Source organism: Quercus robur, chromosome 3 (genome assembly GCF_932294415.1).
Source record: "Quercus robur chromosome 3, dhQueRobu3.1, whole genome shotgun sequence".
Lineage (NCBI taxonomy): Eukaryota > Viridiplantae > Streptophyta > Magnoliopsida > Fagales > Fagaceae > Quercus > Quercus robur.
In genome coordinates, this window is record NC_065536.1 from 35,617,778 (window position 1) to 35,639,729 (window position 21,952).

A 21,952-nucleotide genomic window follows, 5' to 3' on the forward strand; every position below is an offset into this window, starting at 1 on the left:
TTAATTTTTAATGGCACAAGCAGGAGGGTTCAGCTTGCCCGAAACTGCAGGCTGGACGTTAGTACAAGTGGAAGTAGCAGATCCTCCACTTCCCTTGTACGTGAGATCAATGTCAGAAAGCACCACTTGTTGGCATGGTACACTCTTACTGCAAATAAGATTCACAGCTTCCTTTGTCGAAGAACTGCCACTAATTTTCTTGAAGCTAACATTGCTGATCTTAACTTTAGAGGGAGACTGAAAACAAAACAAAAAAGCGCACCCAAGAATTCGATATTAGTAGTTTTACTTTTTTTTTAACGTCAAAATTTGTGTATATATTTGAGATGTTTATAATAACCTGGTTTGAGCATTGACTGTTTGGGCAGTAGTTTTGATCAATGATGATAGGATTGGCAACATTTTTCATGACAACATCCTCGAAATGTATATCAGTAGCAGCTCCAGAAGTGGAAGCAGGCCATGTTTTGATTCTAACACCATTATCTGTATTGCTGAGTGTGGCACCAGTAACTCTGATTCCTGAAACAGGTTCTTCGTTTTGGTACTTTCCAAGACTTCCAACACTGATACCATGGCCAGGTCCACAAGTTACTTGGTTAACAGTAACATCTTGGGCTCCAGCACCAACGGAGATGCAATCATCACCTGTTCCAATATTGGCATTGGTAATGGTGATCTGAGATGAATGTCCCACGTGGATTCCATCGGTGTTGGGGCTATTTGCGGGTGCAGTTATGGTAACATGTTGGAATTGCAACTTCGTGCATTGCAAAAGGTTGATGTGGAAATATTTGCTGTCCTTCGATGTAATGTCTTGGACTATTGAATTTGTGACTTTATCGAACCTTATATTCTGTTCATGTTTACAAGTTAGATAAATTGAAATGCTAAATATGAGCGCTCGAGTTTCATTTTAATTAGTAAAATGGGAACGATTCTTCGAATTATACAAAAATATATATAAAAAAAAATTGTTTGGAAACGAACGTGATCATTAAATCAATATAAAAAAGAAATGGTAAAGTTGTAGCAAATATTATTACATAAAAACTTACAAACTAATGTTTCTGTGAACGTGGTTGGTACTACTTCAATAATATTATATTATATAAACAATTCTTTAGAGACCACAAGCTTTGTCAAAAGATTACATGTGCGATTGTGATTGGTGAATTATTGTTTTTATATTTAACCATGGTTTTTTCTATATCGCTTTTAGTCGCACATGTTAGTGTTGTGGCACAAAAAGTACTCCATAAACTTTCTCATATAAAAATTTTAAAATTAATTCTTTTTTGAGTTGTGACACATCACTATACAAAACTTGTCAAATTATTAGTAAAACATCATTTAACTTATAAATGTTTGAATTTTTTTTTTTAACGGGTAAATTTTGTAAAGTTGTAGTGTCTATGTATATCTAATAGAAAATGATGGAATATAAATGCTAATTAATTAAGATTGAAATCTTACAATAGGAAGTACGTTGCAGTTTTTGTCTTTGTCACACTTATTTTTTTGCCATGCTTGTTGTCCTTTGCCATCAAAAACTCCACCACCTGACACAGTGAGACCGTCGATACGTTCAAAAACAACCCAACCATCTTTACCGTTGAGGGAGGCAACATCTAATGGGGCTTGTAGGGTTCCCTGAAGGTTAAACTCAATTGCACCTTTGCATGGACCCAACAAATTCACATAACCTAGTTTGTATACCCCTGCTGAAATCACAACTTTACTTTCTGCTACTGCGCACGCAGCTTTCCAAGCTTTTGTCAAAGCCTAAACACATTGTAAAAAAAAAAAAAAAAAAATCAAGATCAGTATATAATAATCATTTTGCATGTTAATGTTTTATCATTTGGTCATGACATCGATCCGTTTCTAGTGTAAACGGAGTTTGAACCTAAGTTCTCTTGTTAAAGTTAAAAGGCTTTACTAGTGATGTTAACTGGAACACACTCTTCTTGTCAATTGCGTATTTATACCTGGGTTATATCAGCATTAGGTTGTGCTCCATATGATTTAACATCAAAGACCTGCTGGGCTTTGGTGGATGCCAACACCAATAGCAACAAAATTGTTGCAATGCTTAAATTCTTTCCCATCTTATTGTTCTTTATTTTCTTTCTATTACCAGTTTGTTGTACGAAATGATGGTAACCCCATTTGGTTTGAAGCTATTTATACTTCAATACCTGAATTCCACACCATTGAAACTACTCAACTAATATTAACTAATTTAAGGTTGCTAAGAACTCTCCTGTATATACTTCAACTTCTGTACTATTATTAGTTTTTGTGCTTTCTCCTCCACTAATTAATTATCATTTGTTATTGTATAAGGTAAGATTATTTTACTTTTGTATATCATCTTAACTTCTTTGCTTTAAATGGCATGCTGTTAGCAACCTGAAATATGTTCATTTTATCATGTAAGCAAAGTGAATACTTCCGTTAGTAAGGGGGGAAAAGTCTAGTAAAATCTACCAAAATTGTCCAAAATTAGCATAGGCAGCATGGTTGTCTACGCTTTACAATAGCAAATTATGAAACCCACCAATATTTTGCCCATTTATTAGTTTTCGAGGTATTTTGGTAAATTTATTTGTTTTTTTGGGGGCGGGGGTATTTCTATCATTTTTTAGGTTTTGAGATGTATTTATGTCATTTTTTTTGGTTTAGGGGGGATGTTTGTTCCATTTTTAGGTTTTAGGGTTATTTTGGTCATTTTTTAAGTTCTGAGGGTATTTTGGTAATTTTAAGTGGTGTTTTTTTAGCATATTTGGTTTTTCTTTAGGTTTGGAGGGTATTTTGGAAATTTTAAAGGATTTTAGGAGTACTTTAGTCATTTTCAAGTTTAAGGGGCATTTTGGTAATTAAGATTATTAGGTAATTGGGTGGGTTGGGGTTTACCCATAATAATTGGTTTAGGTTGGGATTGGGTTAGAAGTAATTAGTTATATGGGTACTAAATGAGTAAATGAGTTTTAACCAAACCAACAGCCCTCCCCAAACCTACCCATTTGATACCCCTAGTATTGGGGATGAACCACCGCTTAACTTGATTTGATTAGGTGAATGGGTTAGGGATCAGGTGGGGTTTACACCACGTCCTTATCAAATTCGGACTCATGTGATAAATGATGCGCACCAAAGTTTACGTGGCTAATAAAATAATAACAAATTTGTTTTAATAAACATTAAAAAAAAAAAAAAAAAGAATCCGAATATGGTAAGGATAGGGGTGTAATACCCGTGTTTTACACCATCTAATAAGAGATTGATTACCTCCTACCACACCTAATAACATCTCAATAAACTCCCAATTTGGTTGGATTTTCAAAATGGGTATCATAATCGGTTGGGTGTGCTTGTGTTTATTTTTTAATATGTAATAAGATGATGTGGTGGTATTTTGGGATTAAAGGTATAAAACTTCAGTTTTATAACACATCTTTACAGATTTAATCTCTAAAAAAAATGTCACATCAAGGTTTTTTTCTTAAATCTTATTTTCTTTTCTCTCACTTTCTTAGCAACCAAACACAAAGAAAATCTCTTAGTCATTTATTTTCTCTCAAACTCAAGAACAAAAAGTACTAAGCTCAACTTCCAACAAGCTATTGGAGTTGTGATTTTAAGTCGAAGACCTAGCCTTTTTAGGCCGAGAATCAAACTGTGAGTAAGGTTTTACTATCAGAAAATAAGAAAACAAAAAATGATGCAATTGAATAAAGTTTCTCTCCAAAGTAGTTTGGAGAGAAACTTTTCAAACTTCTTATATTATCTCTTTTTTGGGTGTGAATTTTGAAAATCTAACCGTTGGATTTCATGTTCCTTATGTTCTTAACATGCATATCAAATTGAATGTTATTTACAATTTGATCAATCAACCAATTTTTATACAAAATTTTAGATCACAAAAACTTGAAATTTTAACATTTGTTTGATGACATAGTAATTAATCTTTGATTTTCTTGAAACTAAGGGTGCATTTGTTTCAGTGTAAAATATTTTCCGGGTGTAAAATATTTTCAGGTGAAAATATTTTCGGGAAAAGAAAATATTTTCAAGTGTTTGGTTGCATTCTGAAAATGTTATTTTCCTACCAGTTTCTCACATTTTCTCAGCTTCCAAACAAATTTCATAATAGAAAATTTTAATAATAAACTTAAAAGAAACAAAAATCAAAACAAAACATTCATTGAACTAAAAAAATTGGCGAAACGGAGAGAGAGGGCGGAAGAGAGAGTGATCGACAATTAAGGGAAAAGGAGAGGTAGATCGAGAAAGAGAGAGATCAGGCATGGGTAGGTCATGGGTGCGATCTCGCCGGTGCTGGGGATGCGATCTCGTCAGTGTTGGGGTGCGACGAGACCGGTGTGATCTGGGGTTGGGTGCGGTGTTGCGATCTGGGGTTGGGTGCGGTGGTGCGATCTGGGGTTAGATGCGGTGGTGCAATATGGGGTTGTGGTGCACGCTGGGGTTGGATGCGGTGGTGCGATCTGGGGTTGTGGTGTGCACGATCTCGCTAGCTCTACTCTCTCTTATTGCTCTTGGTTCAGTCCTTTTTTTTTTTTTCTTCTAGAAATGGTTTGAAGGTAAGCTTGGAGATGGGTTTTGGACCGTGGGGCGGCACGATCTGGGCTGGTCGAAGCTTGGCTGAGGTGAGCTTGGATATGGGTTTTTGACCGTGTAAGGTGTGTGCTCGAGCTTTCTCTATTCAGGTGTGATTTCCGGAAATTTTTTGAGGGTAAAATCAAAGCGTAAATGATTTTACGCTCAAAGTGGCTTATTTTCCGGTCAAAGCGTAAATGATTTTCTGTTGACCGTATTTTCCGTAGCTGCCAAACACACACAAGGGTGTAAAATAATTTCTTGAAAGTGTTTTCAGGCGAAACAAATGCACCCTAAAAAGAAAACTATTTTCATCATGGGTGCTGAAAAAATATTTTGATGCTGAAAAATATTTAATGTAGGAAGTTATTTAAAATATTACATTTTTTTTAATGCAAAAAATAGTGCAAAATTTTATGTAGAAAAATAGTGTAGTGAATAATGTAGAAAAATAGTTTTCTATAAGATCTTTTTAACAAACTGGATCTATGAACCTAACTTTAATTAAAAAAATAATCCTAGATCTAATATACTTGCATGATTCTAGTATTTTAACTCAAAAGTATGGAAACACATTTATAACTAGGAAAAATCCTAATTCTAAACATGTGAACATAATATTTGAATTAAGAACCCTAAAAACATGAAAAGTAGGAAAAACTAAGAAAAACCTATATCTTGCATGCTAAACAAATACGAACTAACTAAGAAGATGAAAATAAAACATGTTTGAATCTAAAAGCTAGGGCCTAATTAAAAAAAGAAGAGGTTTAGAAACCTTACCTGCATGCACTAGCACTCCTGAGCTTTACAAGCACTTGCAACAAAAAAAGTTTCTCTATAAAGGGATTTGTAAGTAGAAATTTGGTAGCCTAAGACCATGAGATCCAAACTATCCCTTCTAGTGACTTGAAACCAGGAGGTCTAAGACACCAAAGGCACCTTCCTACTACTAACTGTAGAGAATAGGGATAGAGTTCTCTTGAAGAGGATTTATGAATATGAAGTTGGTAGCTCAAGACTAGGAGGTCCAAGCTATCTCCTCTAGTGAATTGAAACCAGGAGCTCCAAGGCACCAAAGGCTCCTTACTGCTACTAACTCTAAAGAGTAAGAACAGACAGAGAGAGAGAGAGAGAGAGAGAGAGAGATCTTAGTTTACTAGGAAGTTTTGAGGATTTTTGGAGTGCTTTGAACTATTGATGGAGGGGGGGTATTTATATTGGATGTTAAGGAGCTAGGGATAAGTCTTTGGGCAATGTGAGACTTAGAAAAATAAGGTGTTTTGAGTGAAAAATGTAGGGGGCAAAGTCAACTTGAGTAAGGAGTCAACTTGAGTAAGGAGTCAACCAGGCCAAAAAAGGATGAGATTCTGGGGGATCTGGTCCAAGTTCTGATCGGCACTTGGTATAAATCCTCCCTAGATCTTTCCCTTTTTTTTCTCTTATGTTCTAGTTTCAATTATGATTTGATTCCTTCCGAAGATCATTGCTCACTATTTTGACCATGACTTTTGATCCACAAATCATATTTGAGTGAATTTTGTTTCATTTGAACATAGACATCCTAAGATTTAATTTGAACATAATTTTTTGTAATTTATATTTAAAATGAGTGAGTTATGGCCATTTGAAGTTAAGCTAGCAGTGCAGTCAAATTTAGGTTTTCGCAAGCCCGTGTTTGGAACCATGCATGCGCACCCACGACCATGTGCACACATTATGCGTTATGGTCATATCTTCATTTTTAAGGACCCAAAGCTTTTGGGTTGGGTTGGGCCACCCCTAAACCCTTAAGAATGTCCAAAGCCTCTAAAAGGTTTTGAAAACGCTAGGCTGGATTGGGTTGATTGGGCCTGTACCCTAATTAATTTGTTTTCAGGATTGCCATAGTGGGAGATCCCAAAAGCACCTTTCTTTGTTATATGTGGTATTTAGATGATATTTGATGATAACCCCCTTAAAAATCTGGCTATACGTGAAAACTACCAGGTAGCCGAGTGTTGAGGTACAATTTTTCTCACATGCCACATGTCCTAATTTCATTTGCCCACTCACCAAAAAATACCCATAATTATTTTGGGCCCTCACAAGTATTTCTCATATTATTACCCAAATTGGGCCCTCAAAAATATTTCTCATATTATTACCCAAATTGGGCCCACACAAATATTTCTCACATCATTACCAAAATTGGGCCACAAAATTATACCATCTCTATAAAAGCCCAAACTCATTTATCTTTGGCAAAACCCAAAAAAAGTCCAAAATTTTTTATTACAAAGCCCATTGCTACACGACACCTTTTATGAAGCCCGTTGCTACACGACACCTCTTACAAAACCTAGGAGAAACACTTGGCAATATTTATCAAAATCCAAAAATATTATTAAAAGCCCATATTCTTATTTTGTCAATATTCTATTAAAAAGCCAAATATTATTTTGGCAATATTTTACAAAAGCCCAATACAACTTTGACAACATTTTATCAAAAACCCAAAACTATTAATTTTGGGCAAACTATTATTCCATGAAAGCCCAAATTTTATTTGACAAAAATATTATATTATGCTCAAAGTCCAAAGTTAATAATCTCTGGCAATAACATATTTTGACATGATAAATTCCCTAGCAAATATGCCAACTCATGGGAAACATAAATTATTTATGACGTGTTACCCATCTCATAAAACTATTTCTTTTACAAAATTTATGAGAATCATACTTATTTTTTCCATAAGAAATTACAATTACAAAAGCCCATGTATCTTACAAACCCATAGCAAGACTATTTATTTTATAGGGACATGCACGCCCAAGAGCTTAATGACAAGGCCCAACCAAAAAAGTCTAGCCCATATGCCAAATCTCAGCAACTAAAGCTCATATAGGTGACTAAAATGGTTAGGCCGGTTACAATTCAGTTTTAGCACAACTAGACTGACAGCTGGGACTGACTACAATCACTTTTAGCTTGTCAAATCAAGTCAGAGGGGGACATGTGTCAAGCTGAGCTTAAACCCTTATTTGGAAAGCTGATTTCTGATGATTTTGACAAGACATAAAGGCTGTATTGATCCATGAAGGCTGAAGTCAACCACCTTTTCTCTCTTCTCCAACAAATTTGATCAAGAGGCTAAGGGAAACCATAACCAGACCTTAGAAGCTTCTAGAACTACTGCTAAATAGCTTATTACCTTGCTAAAAATATGTATTATTTGGTTCATGAACCAAACACATAAACCTTAATGGGAAAACTTAGGGAAATGTGGTTTGAAGGGTACCAAGGAGATCTCCAGCAGAGTTTCTAGCAAGAGGCTCCAAGATTGACACCTGACTTGGGGTGACACAATCTGCCCTAGGAACTTTGATACTAGTAGCAGATAATCAAGATCACTAGCCATAATACATGCTCTAATCTCATTGGCTGAGGACAATCTAACATTTAGTGCTAAGTTAGAACCTCTAGTTGATATTGCCTGAAACAGCAAATACTTCTTAAAGCTAGACATACCATTCTTGGCCAAATCCTAGGATGGATCTTCCAAAGGTTTATTGCTAATTGAGACAGATTTTAGCTAAGATTCTTTGCTAGATACCCCCTTAAACTCAGCTATAAATAGAGCTCCTCATCAACACACCAAGACACACCATACCACAAGAGAAGGACTAATCTCTCATAGCTTCTCTACTAACTCTTTTGCTCTAATTATCTTCTTAGCTCTTTAATGAGGTTCTGAGCTCCTGAGTTCCTAGTTCTCATATTTTTAAATAAGCTCTTCAATTTTTGGCTCATAAATACACCTCACACTACTACTCATAAATGCTTATCCATCCTCCAATAGAAAATCCAAGCAACATAGCTAAATATTCTCTCACTACTCATTCATACTACCAAAATGACCCCTACTACTCACTACACATACAACTATTATGAGCATACCCTAGCATAAAAGTGATCTTGCTGTTCTAGCTGGAATCTCTCTCCCTTCATCTCATATTAAGCTTTCTCCATCATTTGTCATAATGGATCCCATACAATTGAAGGCTATAATATATTTATGACTATAGAATTTTTCCCTCATGTTGTTATAATGGGGACTCTCTCTTAATGGGTCCCTCCGATAATGACTTTGGAGATGTAGACACTTTGCTCAATTTATGAAATCACTAATTGCTAGAAGTTTATACAATTCTGTTTTCTTTTATTGCTGGGACGTTTCTTTGTTGCAATGGACTTTTCCATTTGTGCTAATTTGTTTGCTGCAGGAAATGTTTTAGGCCTTCCCATAATCCTTGTCAGGCCTAACCTAGGAAAAGAGCATTAAAAAAAAAAGGAATCTCTTACAAGTTTCACTAATAGCCTTTAGGCTGTGCTTCAAGCCCATCATCGAGTCTTGGTTTGGCCCCCACCCAATTACCACACATTTGTCGGAAGGAAAACTTTCTCCCCTGACACCGAGTATCCCTTTCTGAGGTCTGAGCTGGACTCCTTTAACAGTGAGACTATGCTTTTCACTCACTCTTTTCTCTCATGTTTCTCTCCCCTTAATTAGGTTCTAACCCCTATTTCAATTTCCCCTCCTCTTTTTATACCCTTCTCTTAGTGGAGCCCTTATAATGGTGGAATATCCTACATGTGTGTGGGTGCCTCCACTTTTGGGACCTGAGTGGATCTCTAGGTCTATGTTATTGTTCTGTCATGTCAAATCATTTGCCAGAGGTGGGGCTCAGAACTCTATTATTGAAATGATCTTCTAGTAACTTATGTCTGATGTCAAATCTCATGCTTGGCAGGCAAATCCTCCTAAGGCAATGCTTTATGTCCTAGGCAGGGAAAATCAACCTCAGTATGTTCCTCTGAGGTGGGTTATCCCTTTAGTTGTGTTCAGATATCCATTTAGTCAGTATGGATTGGGCTGGGCCTAGTTAACCTCGAGCACCCATCTAGTCAGTATGGATTGGGCTAGGCCTGGTTAACCTCGGGCAAGCTTGGCCTGGCCTGGTTAAACTCGGGCAAGCTTGGCCTGGCCTGACAACAAACCAAGCTCCCCCACACACACACACACTCATATTATGTCTCTAATGAAAACCCTAGCTAGAGAAAGTTTATTTTTTGCCTCCATCTTTTCCAAAACCCTAGTTCAAATTTTCTAACCTCATACACAACACACTAGCACATTTTTAATGTATTAAAAACATCTCTTAAGTAGATTTCTAAGGCTGTAACTAGTTTTCCAAATCGTTTTCTAAAACCTTTTCAATTATAATCTTGTTCTCGAGTTGTGATTAACGAAGTGCTATTGTGTTCTTTATTTTCTCTTGCAATCTCAATCTAATTTCAATATTGTAGGCACTAAGGGGCCAGTTAAACAATCTCAAACTCGTGATCCCAAGCAAGGTGAGTATTCTTTCAATGAATTCTTTTTTTGTTTAATTAGATTCACATGAGTTTCTTAACATAGTTTTTCTAATTGTTATATTTGATATGCTTTATGATTTTTATTCATTTTGATATGTATTGATATGATCTTGGGTTGATATAATATGTTCTATTTATTTGTGTCCTTATTTTGTTCTTATGTTAGATTTACATGTTCTTGGTGTGATGTTAGTTTGAATATTCATATTTGTTCAATGATTATTATGATCTTTGTTTGATGTCTTAACATGATTATAGATTTTTTATATTTTGTTCTTATTTTAGCAATGTCCTTAATTTCATTCCATTTCAGTCTAAATGGCAGGAAAATACCATTTCGGTATGCAAACCAAAATAAGCTTGTTCCACCTCGGATGAAATTCTGGGTCATTCCAGACTGTTTCGGTGAATTCCAGCCGAAATTGAAGTTTCAGTTGGTATGAAGCCATGATTTTGGTTGCATAAGAATAAAGGGGATAATCTGGTAATGTGGGAATTATTGATAATTAGGCTTTTAGAAGTAATTATCTTTCAAATAATTATTCTTTTGAGGACTTAATTATCAAATTGTAATTTTATTTAGAATATAAGTTAGAAAAACGTCCAAGTACAAATCCCAACCCAAAAAAGAGTCCAAAATGAACTAGAAGAGGAAACTGGGCTGAACACTGAGGAGTGCCAATCAGCACTCCAATAGTGCCGATTGGCACTTCGTATTTGCCAATTTTCTAAGCAACCATAACTTGTTTTTTAAGCAAACACACCTTTTTAAATAAAGAAGAAAATCTAAAATTCAGCACCCCTCTCTACCCTTACGTTAAAGAAATTCTAGACGCTCTACTTCAGGAATTTATTTTTTGCAAGTGATAATATTTTAGATCTCTAAAATACTCCCCTCTTGTAGAATACATTCATGCAGTTATTTTCTTACTTTGTTTCTTTCTTTCACAATTTTATCTTGTTTTTGTTTTCTTTTCATAAACATGTTCTTGTTTGTTTTGATTTTTTCTTATGAATGTGTGTTTTGTATCTTTCATTATTCACCTAGTCATGTTCTTAAATTGTTTTTGTATACTCTCCCTCTATCCTTTCTTTTAAATTCACATGCTTAGTTTAGGTTCTAATACATTAATTGATTAACATAGATCTAGGGTTAATTTTCTTTTTAAGGTTTTTAGATTGGCAAGAAATTTATTTTGAAAGCTTCAATATTTTTTCTATAATAAAAATCAAATCTATATTTTTCATTAAAATATAGATTTGATTTTTTTTTTTTTAACAAAACCAGATCTGTATTTTTCATTAAAATAGAAATCTGAATTTTTTTTTCTTTAACAAAACCAAATCTGTATTTTTCATTAGAATACAAATCTAAATTTTTTTCTTTAACAAAACAAGATCTGTGTTTTTCATTAGAATATAGATCTGAATTTTTTCACTTTAGCAAAACTAGATCTGTATTTTTCATTAAAATTCATATTTGAATTTTTTTCCTTTAACAAAAACCAAATATGTATCTTTCATTAAAATATAGATTAGAATTTTTTTTCTTTAATGAAACAAAATCTGTATTTTTCATTAAAATACAGATTTGAATTCTTTAACAAAAACTAGGTTTGTATTTTTCATTAAAATACAGATCATAATTTTTTTCTTTAATAAAAACCAAATTTGTTTTTTTTCATTAAAATACAGATCAAAATTTTTTCTCTATAAAAATACAGATCTGAATTTTTTCTCTTTAACAAAATCTAGATCTATATTTTTCATTAAAATCAGATCTTAATTTTTAAAACGAAACCAAATCTGTGTTTTTCAAAAAAATCTATACTTTCATAAAAGATATTTTTTCTTTCCATTTATAAATATAAAAACTAGATCTGGATTTTTTATAAAAGAATTCAGTATTTTCATCATAGAAACTCAGATCTAGATTTTTCACCAAGCAATCTCATCAAACTTTTTTTTCTTTTTCATACAAAATAAAATTGCATACCTAGGACTCTTAAATGGTGGATTAACCTTAGATCTAGAATTTAACATGGCATTTTTTACATTTAAATAATATCATACAAGGGTAATTAAATGATCATTTTAGAGTCTTGGAGATCGGACTTTGTCTAGGCAGGATAGGTGTCTAACACCTTCCCATTTTGTAACCTAGACACTATCTTTAGGTTTTTGGTTTGTAGAAATAGCGCTTTATTTTATATTTTGGTAGATTGTATCTAGGACCAAAGTTTTGTATTTTTTACATAGATTTTATGTAGGACCAAAGCCTTGTAAAGATCTTCTATCAAAATTGTATTCATTTATTCTATCAATGAAACTTTGAATTATTCAGTTATGTACTTTACATAGTTTTTCTTTTTCTTTTTTTAATAAAAAATAAGTGGCGAATTCACATTACCCCAAAATAGAGGTGCTGATACCTTTCTCTTTTGATTGAGATCACCCTAAAAAGTTTCCAGTCTCTAACAATGGCAACTCCACTGGGGATGTTGATGGCTAAGCTTCATATTAAATGTAAGATGATCAATTAAGTACCCTTGTGTTTGTATGATATATTTTTTGCTTGTATAATATTGCTTAAGTTTGTATGATATTTTTTGGAATGTCGTTTGAAATTCCATGTTGTTTGTTTATAGCTTTCCCTAATTGTCATTGTGCATGCCATGAAACAACAAATTATGCATGAACCCATCTCAAAATCTGGTGGTAGTAACCATAGATCACTAGTCTTCCTTAGATTTGAGTACCCAGTGGTGAACTCACTGCTTGCTCACTCTCAGGTGCAAGAGGTCATAACAATATAATTCTCAGAGTACCGAGGTCAAATCACAAGGAGCGGGGTAAATTCAAAGACAATGTAATTAAAAAAAAAAAAAACTTTTGGTGATGATGAAGAATTATATTTGCCTGTAATTGTAAACAAGAATAAGAATGATAACTAATTTAAGTCAAAATGTAAATACTAGGGCATTAGGGCGTTTCCCTATATCAATATGAAATTCTTTGTGATCTAAGAAAATATATATTTCATAATTTATTGTTCTTATACAATTAAATACTTATGATTCGGTTGAACTGAAACAATTCAAGAACACATGATAACCAAGATTAATAATGCGGTTAGAATAGTTTTCAAAAAAACCCATTCACTTTAAAACCTAATTTCTATTTGAAACTATTAGAAATTCGTCTAAATAATAAGAAAAATATGATTGAACTTATTGAAAGCATGGAAGAACTAATACATCAAAAGAAATCTAATTGAACAATCAAATATGTTGTTGTCTAAAATCTTAGAAAGAATCACATTGAATATTCATACCGTATAGAAGAAATATAACCCCTAGCCCTAGCAAAGAGTTTAGGCTGCCATTAGATAAAGGAAAATACAAGATTTTCTCTACCAAATTCATTCTACACAGCCTCCCTTCAAAAACCTAACGTAAAAGTGTTCAAAGAAAATAAAACTTTTACTATTTTAATTATCCTCCAGATTTACAGCAGTAATTTGTGAGTTAATTTCAGCTTTTCAAAACTGTGAATTGCGGAAAACTTAAAACTGGAAAGTTGTAGATATTTCAGTCATGGTTCCAATCCTTCTATCCTTGTGTCAATTGGATTTTTGAGAAGAGAGATACACCCAAAATACTGGTCAGTGCTCAAATCTGATTTTTCCTTTTCAAATTCTTCCTCTTTGATTTCTTCCCTTATTTGAAACTTCCAAACATGGTAGAAGACCCAAGCAGTCCAGCTGAACCTCCTTAGACATTTAAACATGGTCCTTTAGCTCCTCTTTAATTCTAGTTTGGCCTCCATTCTCTCACAAACTCTTGCAAACTCATCTTTTTCACAAGATTTCCTAAAAGTAGAAAATTATATGCAATGAATGATATCTTATTCAAGAAATTATGTAAAGATAAATAATTGGGACTAATGCAAATCATAGCTTAATTCTACAAATTAAACATAGTAAGAAGTAGATAATACTCACATAAATATATAACAAGTACTCATTTTATGGCGTTATCACACCCCCAACTTAAATCTTGGTAGTCCCTATCAATCCACAAAGCACCAATGTCTACTGAAAGTGAAAAATTCAAACTAAAATACAAGCCACTTTTGGAGGCTACACGACTGCACTTCCCATGTGCAACAAGTCTTTGAACCCCTAAGTCACCCTAGTGGACGAGTTTACGCTTGTGAGTGTTTGCAGTGACTTTACTCACAAAAGTCAAAGGTTTCGTGAAAATTCTTGCAACTAAACTTGGGGATTTCCACTAATAAATTTTCCTAAGCTTTTCAAAACAAAAACTCATGGAACTTTTTAATCCTTTCCTCTTTGGAAACCTTTTAAAGTGTAAAACCCATCACTTATACCTTTACAAATACAAAGAAAGATAACAAAATTAGAAAAAATAAGATCAAAAAGTAATTTTTGTAAAAATATTTGGAAGCTTTTAGAGCTTCCATGAGAACACAAGCACAAGATTAAAAATGGTTTTTACAGCTCTACTCAAATAGATTTCTCTCTCTCTCTCTCTCTCTCTCTCGCCCCAAACCCCAAAGGATCCAAAGCATGAGAGAAGAACCAATAAGAACAAGAACATATAGATTTTTTTTTTCTTTTTCATTTCTTTTCTTTTTCCATAGGATAAGAATAAATAACCATACTAAAATCTCCACATTACGAGTCAGAACTCTATAACACATTTACAAACAATAACTAAAATCATGTGCATCCATATAATACAAGAACATATTTCAAAACACTAAATGGATAACACAAAACCACAACATTTCTAGAATATGCAACCTCAACATTGAATCTAGGCCTACCACGCCTAAGGCTAACAAATCTTAAGTGCCCAACCTCCAATAGAATTAATTATGACCTCGTTAAACTTTGCAAGATATAGCACTCCAATCACCACCAATAAATTAAGCTTCATGCCCGACATGTAGCTAATTTATCTGTAAAACTATTGGAGAATGGGATGAGCTAAAGCCAGTAAGTAGCATAATTAATGGGGGTGGGGGAAATGCAAGTTTAATGATAATGAGCATTTTACAAAACATGCTATAATTTGGGAATTTCCATTTGAATTTTGTAAAATAAATTTCATTAACATCATGACAAGAATGATAGACCTATTGTAGCACCAAGCTTCCCAAAGTAATTATGAAACTGCACGTTATTCACTGTGAGCCATAAAAATACCCAATACCATTTCAAAACTAGAAACCTCACCCAAGGTTACACAAGGTTGCCACACAAACGGGGTCGTCACAAAGATGGGGTTGTCACACAGAAGTGGTCGTCACATAGACGAGGTTTTCACACAGACGAGGTCATCACACAAATGGGGTAATCATCAATATCATGGCACAATGGCAAAACCACATCAAAAGCTCACAAGTTAATGTATTTGAAAGACACAGTTCACTTCCAAGTAGTGTCATAAAATATTTCAATCAATGTTATGAATACTGTTTCGGACCCTGTTTCGGTTTGTCCAATGGAACGGAATACTTCGGTACCGTTCTATTTCGGTTTACCGTTTTAAGGTGTTTCGGGGTTTCTAAAAAAATTAGAAATAATATATATTTATATTTTCTTATACAACATAATATTATTGATCAAAATAAGTAAATCCCAAAAAACACAAATCATTTAGTTTTTACATAACAATTACTATTTTAGAATATTAAAACATAAATATGTAATTAAAAAATTAAAAATAACAACCAAAAACAGTACAAAATATATATATATATATATATATATCACGTTGGGGACAAGCAAGACTCAACAAATATAAGTTTAAAATCAAACTCCTTTGTCAGCTTTTTTGAGTTTTGTCATTTCCAAAACTTTGTCACGTGGGTGGGGTCAGCAAACTAAAAGTCTACAAGGTAAACACAAATATAAAACAAAACAAAAACTTGACAAAGCAAAAACTAAAGTAAAAAAAGGAAAGGAGCAGACTGGCAGAGAGTCTGAGACGAAACGAAGAAGAGAAGGAGCGAAGTCTGTGATGGCTGGGTTTGTTTTTTAGGCGATCATCACTAGGTAATAACATGATGTGCTAATGAGTTTGTAAGTTTAGGGATTTTTCTTTTTTCTTTTTTCTTTTTTTCTTTTTTTTTTCTTTTAAAAGCTGGTACCGGCCGAAATTTACATTTCGGCCGAAATTGATCGAAATTTGCCGGAATGGCCGAAATGACCCGAAACTGGCCGAAATTGGACCTGAGGTGGAACGGGTGGTATTACCATTCTGGATTGCATCATGGTACGAGATTTTCCTGCCGTTCCAGCCGAAACGGAACGGATTTAATAACAATGATTTCAATAACCAAATATCTAAAATATTCTAAAAGTCCTCAAAACCATTTATTGTCATAAAATATTTTGCATAAATTTCCCAAATAATACAAGTTAAGATAAAGCATCTTTAGTATTTCCAAATAATACCGCAAACCATGAAATCCATTATCAAGGGAGTTCAAAGATGCTTTTCTTTTACATGCCAAATATTCATGCATTTCCCCATATGCAATATTAAATATGATACACTTTTCATATATAATTATACATAGTAGGGTCACAACACGGCACTTTTTACAAAAACATAGTTCCACAAATAATTTTCCAAAATGTGTTTAACCCAAAAAAAAAGTTTATGCAACATGGTTATTTTCCGAAAATTCCCATTAAAAACTACTTACCTTGGAAGGCCAACTAATTTTACCCCAACTAGGCATCACCTAATCAAGCCAACCAATCACTAAGTCCATCACCAAGAATCTCAAAACCTAGAAACACAATGATCAAGCCTATCAATAACAAGGCTTGCCTCAAAGTACCATCAAACTTGTATCCATAGATCGAAAATGGTCCCCTAAAATCGAATCGAGGACCTAAAACCTAACTTAACTATCTCAAGGGACCTATACCAAAGGATATCAAACAAGCATACAAGTAATCCAAAGGACCATAATAAAACCAAAGCATTTTAATAAACTACCACAAACAGTGTGCATTTATTAGATAACATAAAACTCATCACTTCAAAATAGAGGTAGCGTATCTTATGAGTTTCCTTTTAGGTACCAAGTGATTAAGCCAAACCATTATTAAAATTAACTAAGTAAAACACATGTCGAAGAAAACACATGAATTTACAAAGCTAATCCACTCATCAAAGGTTTGAAGTAAATTCCACAAAATCCCAACATGTTTGTCATACTTTCAAATTCACTACATAGCAGGCTTTTGTAAAACTTGTTTGGTCCATCTAATTAATTTGAAATTAAATAGGGATTGGTTCTTACTTGTGAAGTATGTACCATAAAAATTTCAGCTCAAAATAATTTTTCTATAATTTATTAAAAATCATGTCATGCGGCTGATTCAAATCTGCCCCTGACAGCTTTAAAATCCAAAAGAAAATCACTATATTTTTAATTTTAAGCCCAAATGCTTTGAGACTTCATCACATTAAAACCACTTATTAAAGCATATTAAGAACAAGAAATGAAAGCCATAATCTCATATAAACAGTTTATCAAACACTGTTTATTCAACAAGCATTAAGCCCACTTTCACATATGTCAAAACCATCCAAATGCAAAGAAAGCACGCTTTAAAATCAGCTCACCTCAACACATGCAGCAACAAAACTCATATGGTTGTTCTAGGAAAACCATCCCTCAAGTACCCATTAGAAAATTAGACAACTAAGATCCTTTTATCATAGCAGACCCTTTCACCATAAATAAACCTCAAATGGCCAACAAATGTAAAAACATAAACTCACTCATCAAATAAATTCCACCAGGAAAAAACCCATATACATAAACACATGAATATCACTTCCAAAACTTAGATTAGAAGAACCTCTAGCAAAATATGGAAACCCAAAAAATAATAAGAGGTAGTTTTACCTTCAAAAGGAGAGATGAAGAAGCCTTAGAGGTTGCTTTAAAGTTTTTCCAGTAATCTTGCCAAAAAAATGACGGTGGAGGTGGTGGTGGGGTGAGTACCGGTGTGAGAGAGACAAAGAGAGAGAGAGAGAGAGAGAGATGTGTGTTTGTTTTGTGTTTAAGTGTGAAAGAAAAGAAATAAGGGAGAGCCCTTCACTAGCTGGCCAAGAGAGAGATATTTTGCAAGCTTGTGTTTGTGTGGTTGGGAGATAATTGGTAGGTGGGGGCACACATGTGGGTCAAAAAAATCTGACCCCTTTTTTTTGGGGGGGGGGGGGGGGTTGTTGGGGCGTTACACACACACACACACCTTCTCTCTCTACACGCTTGTTGCAACCCCTAAGCAACAAGTTACCCTTTCTTGGGTCAAAAAGCCATTAGATTGAAAATTGCTGATAATCTAAGACATGGCATTGTGGGTCTTGGGAGTTAGTTTTCTAGGTTTTGGTTTGCGATCAAAGAGAGTGAAGAGTGGGTTTATTAATTTTGTTGGTTTTTTTTTGGGTTTTTTATTGCAATGGACTCTAAAACAAGATTGGTTTTATTTTTTTATATACGAAAAAGATTGAATTTTGTTAATTTTTCTAGGATTTTGAAATTTTCTAGGTTTTTAGTTTTTGAACTTTTTAGGGTTTTTAATTTTTGTTGGCAAGGACGTGAGGAGTAGGATATTTGATTTGATTTATTGGAAGGTTGTTGAGTTAGATTAGGTGTTTTAATTTTTTTTTTTCCAATTGATTTATCAAAAGGAAGTAACAATAAATACACTCATGGATTTTTGTTTTGAGTCCATAACTATCATTGACTCTTTTTCTTTTTGTTTTCGCTAAAGCAATTGTATCTAAAATAGTTCATTGCTTTGTAAAAATTGGATCTAAAATTGGATTTATATTAAGTTGTTACTTGTCTTTTCTCATATGGCTTTATCATGATTTCAAATGTATAATTAGTTGTTTGTTTGTGATTGAGATGATAAGTTCAAATACAAGTTGAAGATTTAAGAAATTTCATAATTGTTTTTTACCCATTGCAAATTTTAATCTTGTTTTCTCTTGATTTTTTTTAATGTTTTGGGAGGAGGGAGATATAAAAATGGAGTAAAAATACATATTTACTCTTGTTTTTAACATAGATAGATAACAGGAGACTAACGTAGGTAATCTCAAATTGGCGATGAGTTAAGTTTTAAACAACGGATAGGTAAGGTGAAAATAGGCCTAACCACATATAAGTTTACTATAATTTGCCACACACACACACACAAAAACAAAAAAAAACAAAAAAAAACCATGGGATTTTTAATCTTTTCCCTTTTACGGAACCTTTCCAAAAACACAATACTCATTGGATTTTTAATTTGTACGGTTATCGGCCCATCATTAGGGGGCCCATGGGTAGTGGGTTGGATAATAGTTCCCCAGCAAGCCCAATCCATGATACTCGACGGATTGGGCCATGGGCTGTTTAGTTCTCAGGATCTGACATTTCTCTGAGCCTACTCCAGGGTATCTTGGTAATGCATTGGGGGATATTGCCCCCGAGCAACATTCGGCGTCTATTGCAAGCCCCAAAACTGACATACCTGTTCCCAAAGTTGGGCCCCTTTTGTTTGGAATAATCCTTAAGGGCCCCACCTGCACAAAAAATCATCAAAAGCAATCATCATTGACCCACTAAGGAAGGCTATAAATAGGAGGAAAATAGAAGAGAAAGAGGTTAGACACTGGACTGGAGGGTGAGGAACCAGAGACTTAGAGAGGAAGAGAAAAAACCCAAGAAAAAACCACCTCAGGAAGAAGGTAGGTAGTTGTATTACGGGTATGAACTTTCGACCTTAGGAGCTTCCCATTGTAGGATATCCATACACCCACTACAACAAGTAAAATGTGAGCCCAACAAAATAGTTAGCCTATTAATCGAGATTTGGGTGCGCACATAATCCTTTTTTCTTTTAGGAATTAAAAAAAAAAAATTACAAAACCAAAGAATATTTTTAATCTATCCCTTTTAGGGATTCTTTTAAAAATAAAAAACCATGGGACTTTTTATTTTCTCCCTTTTTGGGAATCTTTTAAAAAATATGAAATCCTATGTATTTCTTTAATCCTTTTCCTTTTAAGAATTTTTTCTAAAACTTAAAACCTATGAGCTTTTCACACACAAAAAAACCTTTTAAGAGATATTTTTTTGTAGATTAAAAACTCATACGAACTTTATTTTGGGTGTTTTAAAATGTGATGCTTTGCCTGTGGCTTAAATCCATTAAGTTCATGGGCACTCTAAAAGCCAAACATAACTTCCCTCTCCGTTTAACAAACATCTTACTTTGTTGATCTTGGCATGCAAATAAATGTGATGCCTAGTATGATTTAATGTAAATTTAATTGTGCAGGGTATATTTTCTATCTCTTATTTAAATTATTCATGTTATATAGGTCATTTACATTCCATTATAATTTAGATTACACATGTCATTCTAGGATATATTGCATTTAATTTTTACATGTCATTATAGAGTAGTTTACATGTCATTTCTTTACATTATTTCTCACATGTCATTCTAGGATGGATTGCATGTCATCTTAGGATAGTCTTTTTCTTTGCCTTAGATGTACATGCATACCTTTCTTTCTTTTTCAAAGCCAAATGCCAAATATGTTAGTTGTTGACGGGATTGACGAAGTCAACCTCCTTGGACGAAGTCATTAATACTAACAAAGTAAACTTGACAGACGAAACAACTAAGCATCCTCGACGATATAACCACACTGCTGACGAAAGTAGAGAAGCCATTCAATACAGTCAATAAATGAGTCGAGCGGTTAAAAGGCCAGCTGAGCAGACCGTTGGAAGCCCATTAAAGTCCACATTACTGGGGGTGAGATGTTACCCAAAGGAGCATTAAAACCACCATAACAGCCACAATGGCTAGGAGCTAAGAGAATGTATATATAGAGCCCTCACACCTCCAACAGAAGGTACTTTGAAACAAAAAAACAGCATCCCTAGTTATTTTTATACTCTATTATTTACTATAAGTTTCTTATACTGACTTTGACATTGGAGGAGTTGTGGCAGGCACCACACCGGTGACCATCGTGAGAGATTGCTACTTCCATGGTGACGTAGACGAATATCCGACTCCATCCGAACGTGTTCACTACGACTGACGAATTTACACTTCATCAGTTTGGCACCGTCTGTGGGAACGACATTTTCGTACTCAGATTCAAAAACGTAGTTCCTATCAACTTCTATATATTCAGATGGAGTCCAACCAGGATTCAACAGCCTTAGCTCAGCAAGTCTAGGCTCTAGTGGCCACCGTTGAAGAGCTCACCAGGCAGAATCAGGAAATGAGGTTACGGCTTCAACAGGGGAGAATTGGTCCAGAGCCAATCAGAAGGATGAGGGAGATAGCCATAGAAGAAGTGACCGTCGAGGGCCTACTACTCCAGATGAACAGAACTCAGATCTTTTTCGAGAGATGAGGAAGGGGATGGACAAGCTGAGGAACGCCATTAAGGAGAAAATGGACCGAAGCCTAGATAGAATGGTCAGGGCAACAGACTCTCCCTTCACTATGGCCGTCTTGGAGTGCCCAGTGCCGTCAAAATTTCGATTGTCCCAACTTGAACTGTTTGACGGACTTAAGGACCCCCAAGACCACCTCAACACCTTCAAGACGACACTAGGCCTTCAATAACCTCTTGATGAAATACTATGTCGTTCCTTACCTACCACTCTCAAAGGAGCTGCAAAGGAGTGGTTCACAAAGTTGCCAACTTCGTCCATTGACAGCTTCGAGCAGTTGAGCAATGCCTTTTTATGCCACTTCGTCAGGGGACAATGCCCCAAGAGGCTAGCAGACCACTTGCTTACTATTAGACAAGGGGAGAAAGAAACCCTA

The 21,952-nt window shown here is 34.4% G+C and overlaps 1 protein-coding gene across 1 annotated transcript; it reads right to left on the reverse strand.

Moving 5' to 3' along the window:
* Positions 1 to 2,111, reverse strand: LOC126719575 (exopolygalacturonase-like). Its single transcript, XM_050422108.1, has 4 exons — positions 1,992 to 2,111; positions 1,477 to 1,785; positions 341 to 856; positions 1 to 237 (listed from the first exon to the last, which is right to left on the reverse strand). The coding sequence occupies exons 1-4, from the start codon at positions 2,109 to 2,111 to the stop codon at positions 1 to 3; spliced, it is 1,182 nt and encodes a 393-aa protein (XP_050278065.1).
* Between the last annotated feature and the right edge of the window lie 19,841 nt (positions 2,112 to 21,952).

Coding starts and splice junctions, on each gene's coding strand:
- LOC126719575 (XM_050422108.1), bottom strand. CDS start 2,111: ATGGGAAAGAATTTAAGCATTGCAACAATTTTGTTGCTATTGGTGTTG. Junction 1,786..1,991: donor CTAATGCTGATATAACCCAG/GTATAAATACGC, acceptor CAATGTGTTTAG/GCTTTGACAAAAGCTTGGAA. Junction 238..340: donor ACAGTCAATGCTCAAACCAG/GTTATTATAAAC, acceptor TTTTGTTTTCAG/TCTCCCTCTAAAGTTAAGAT.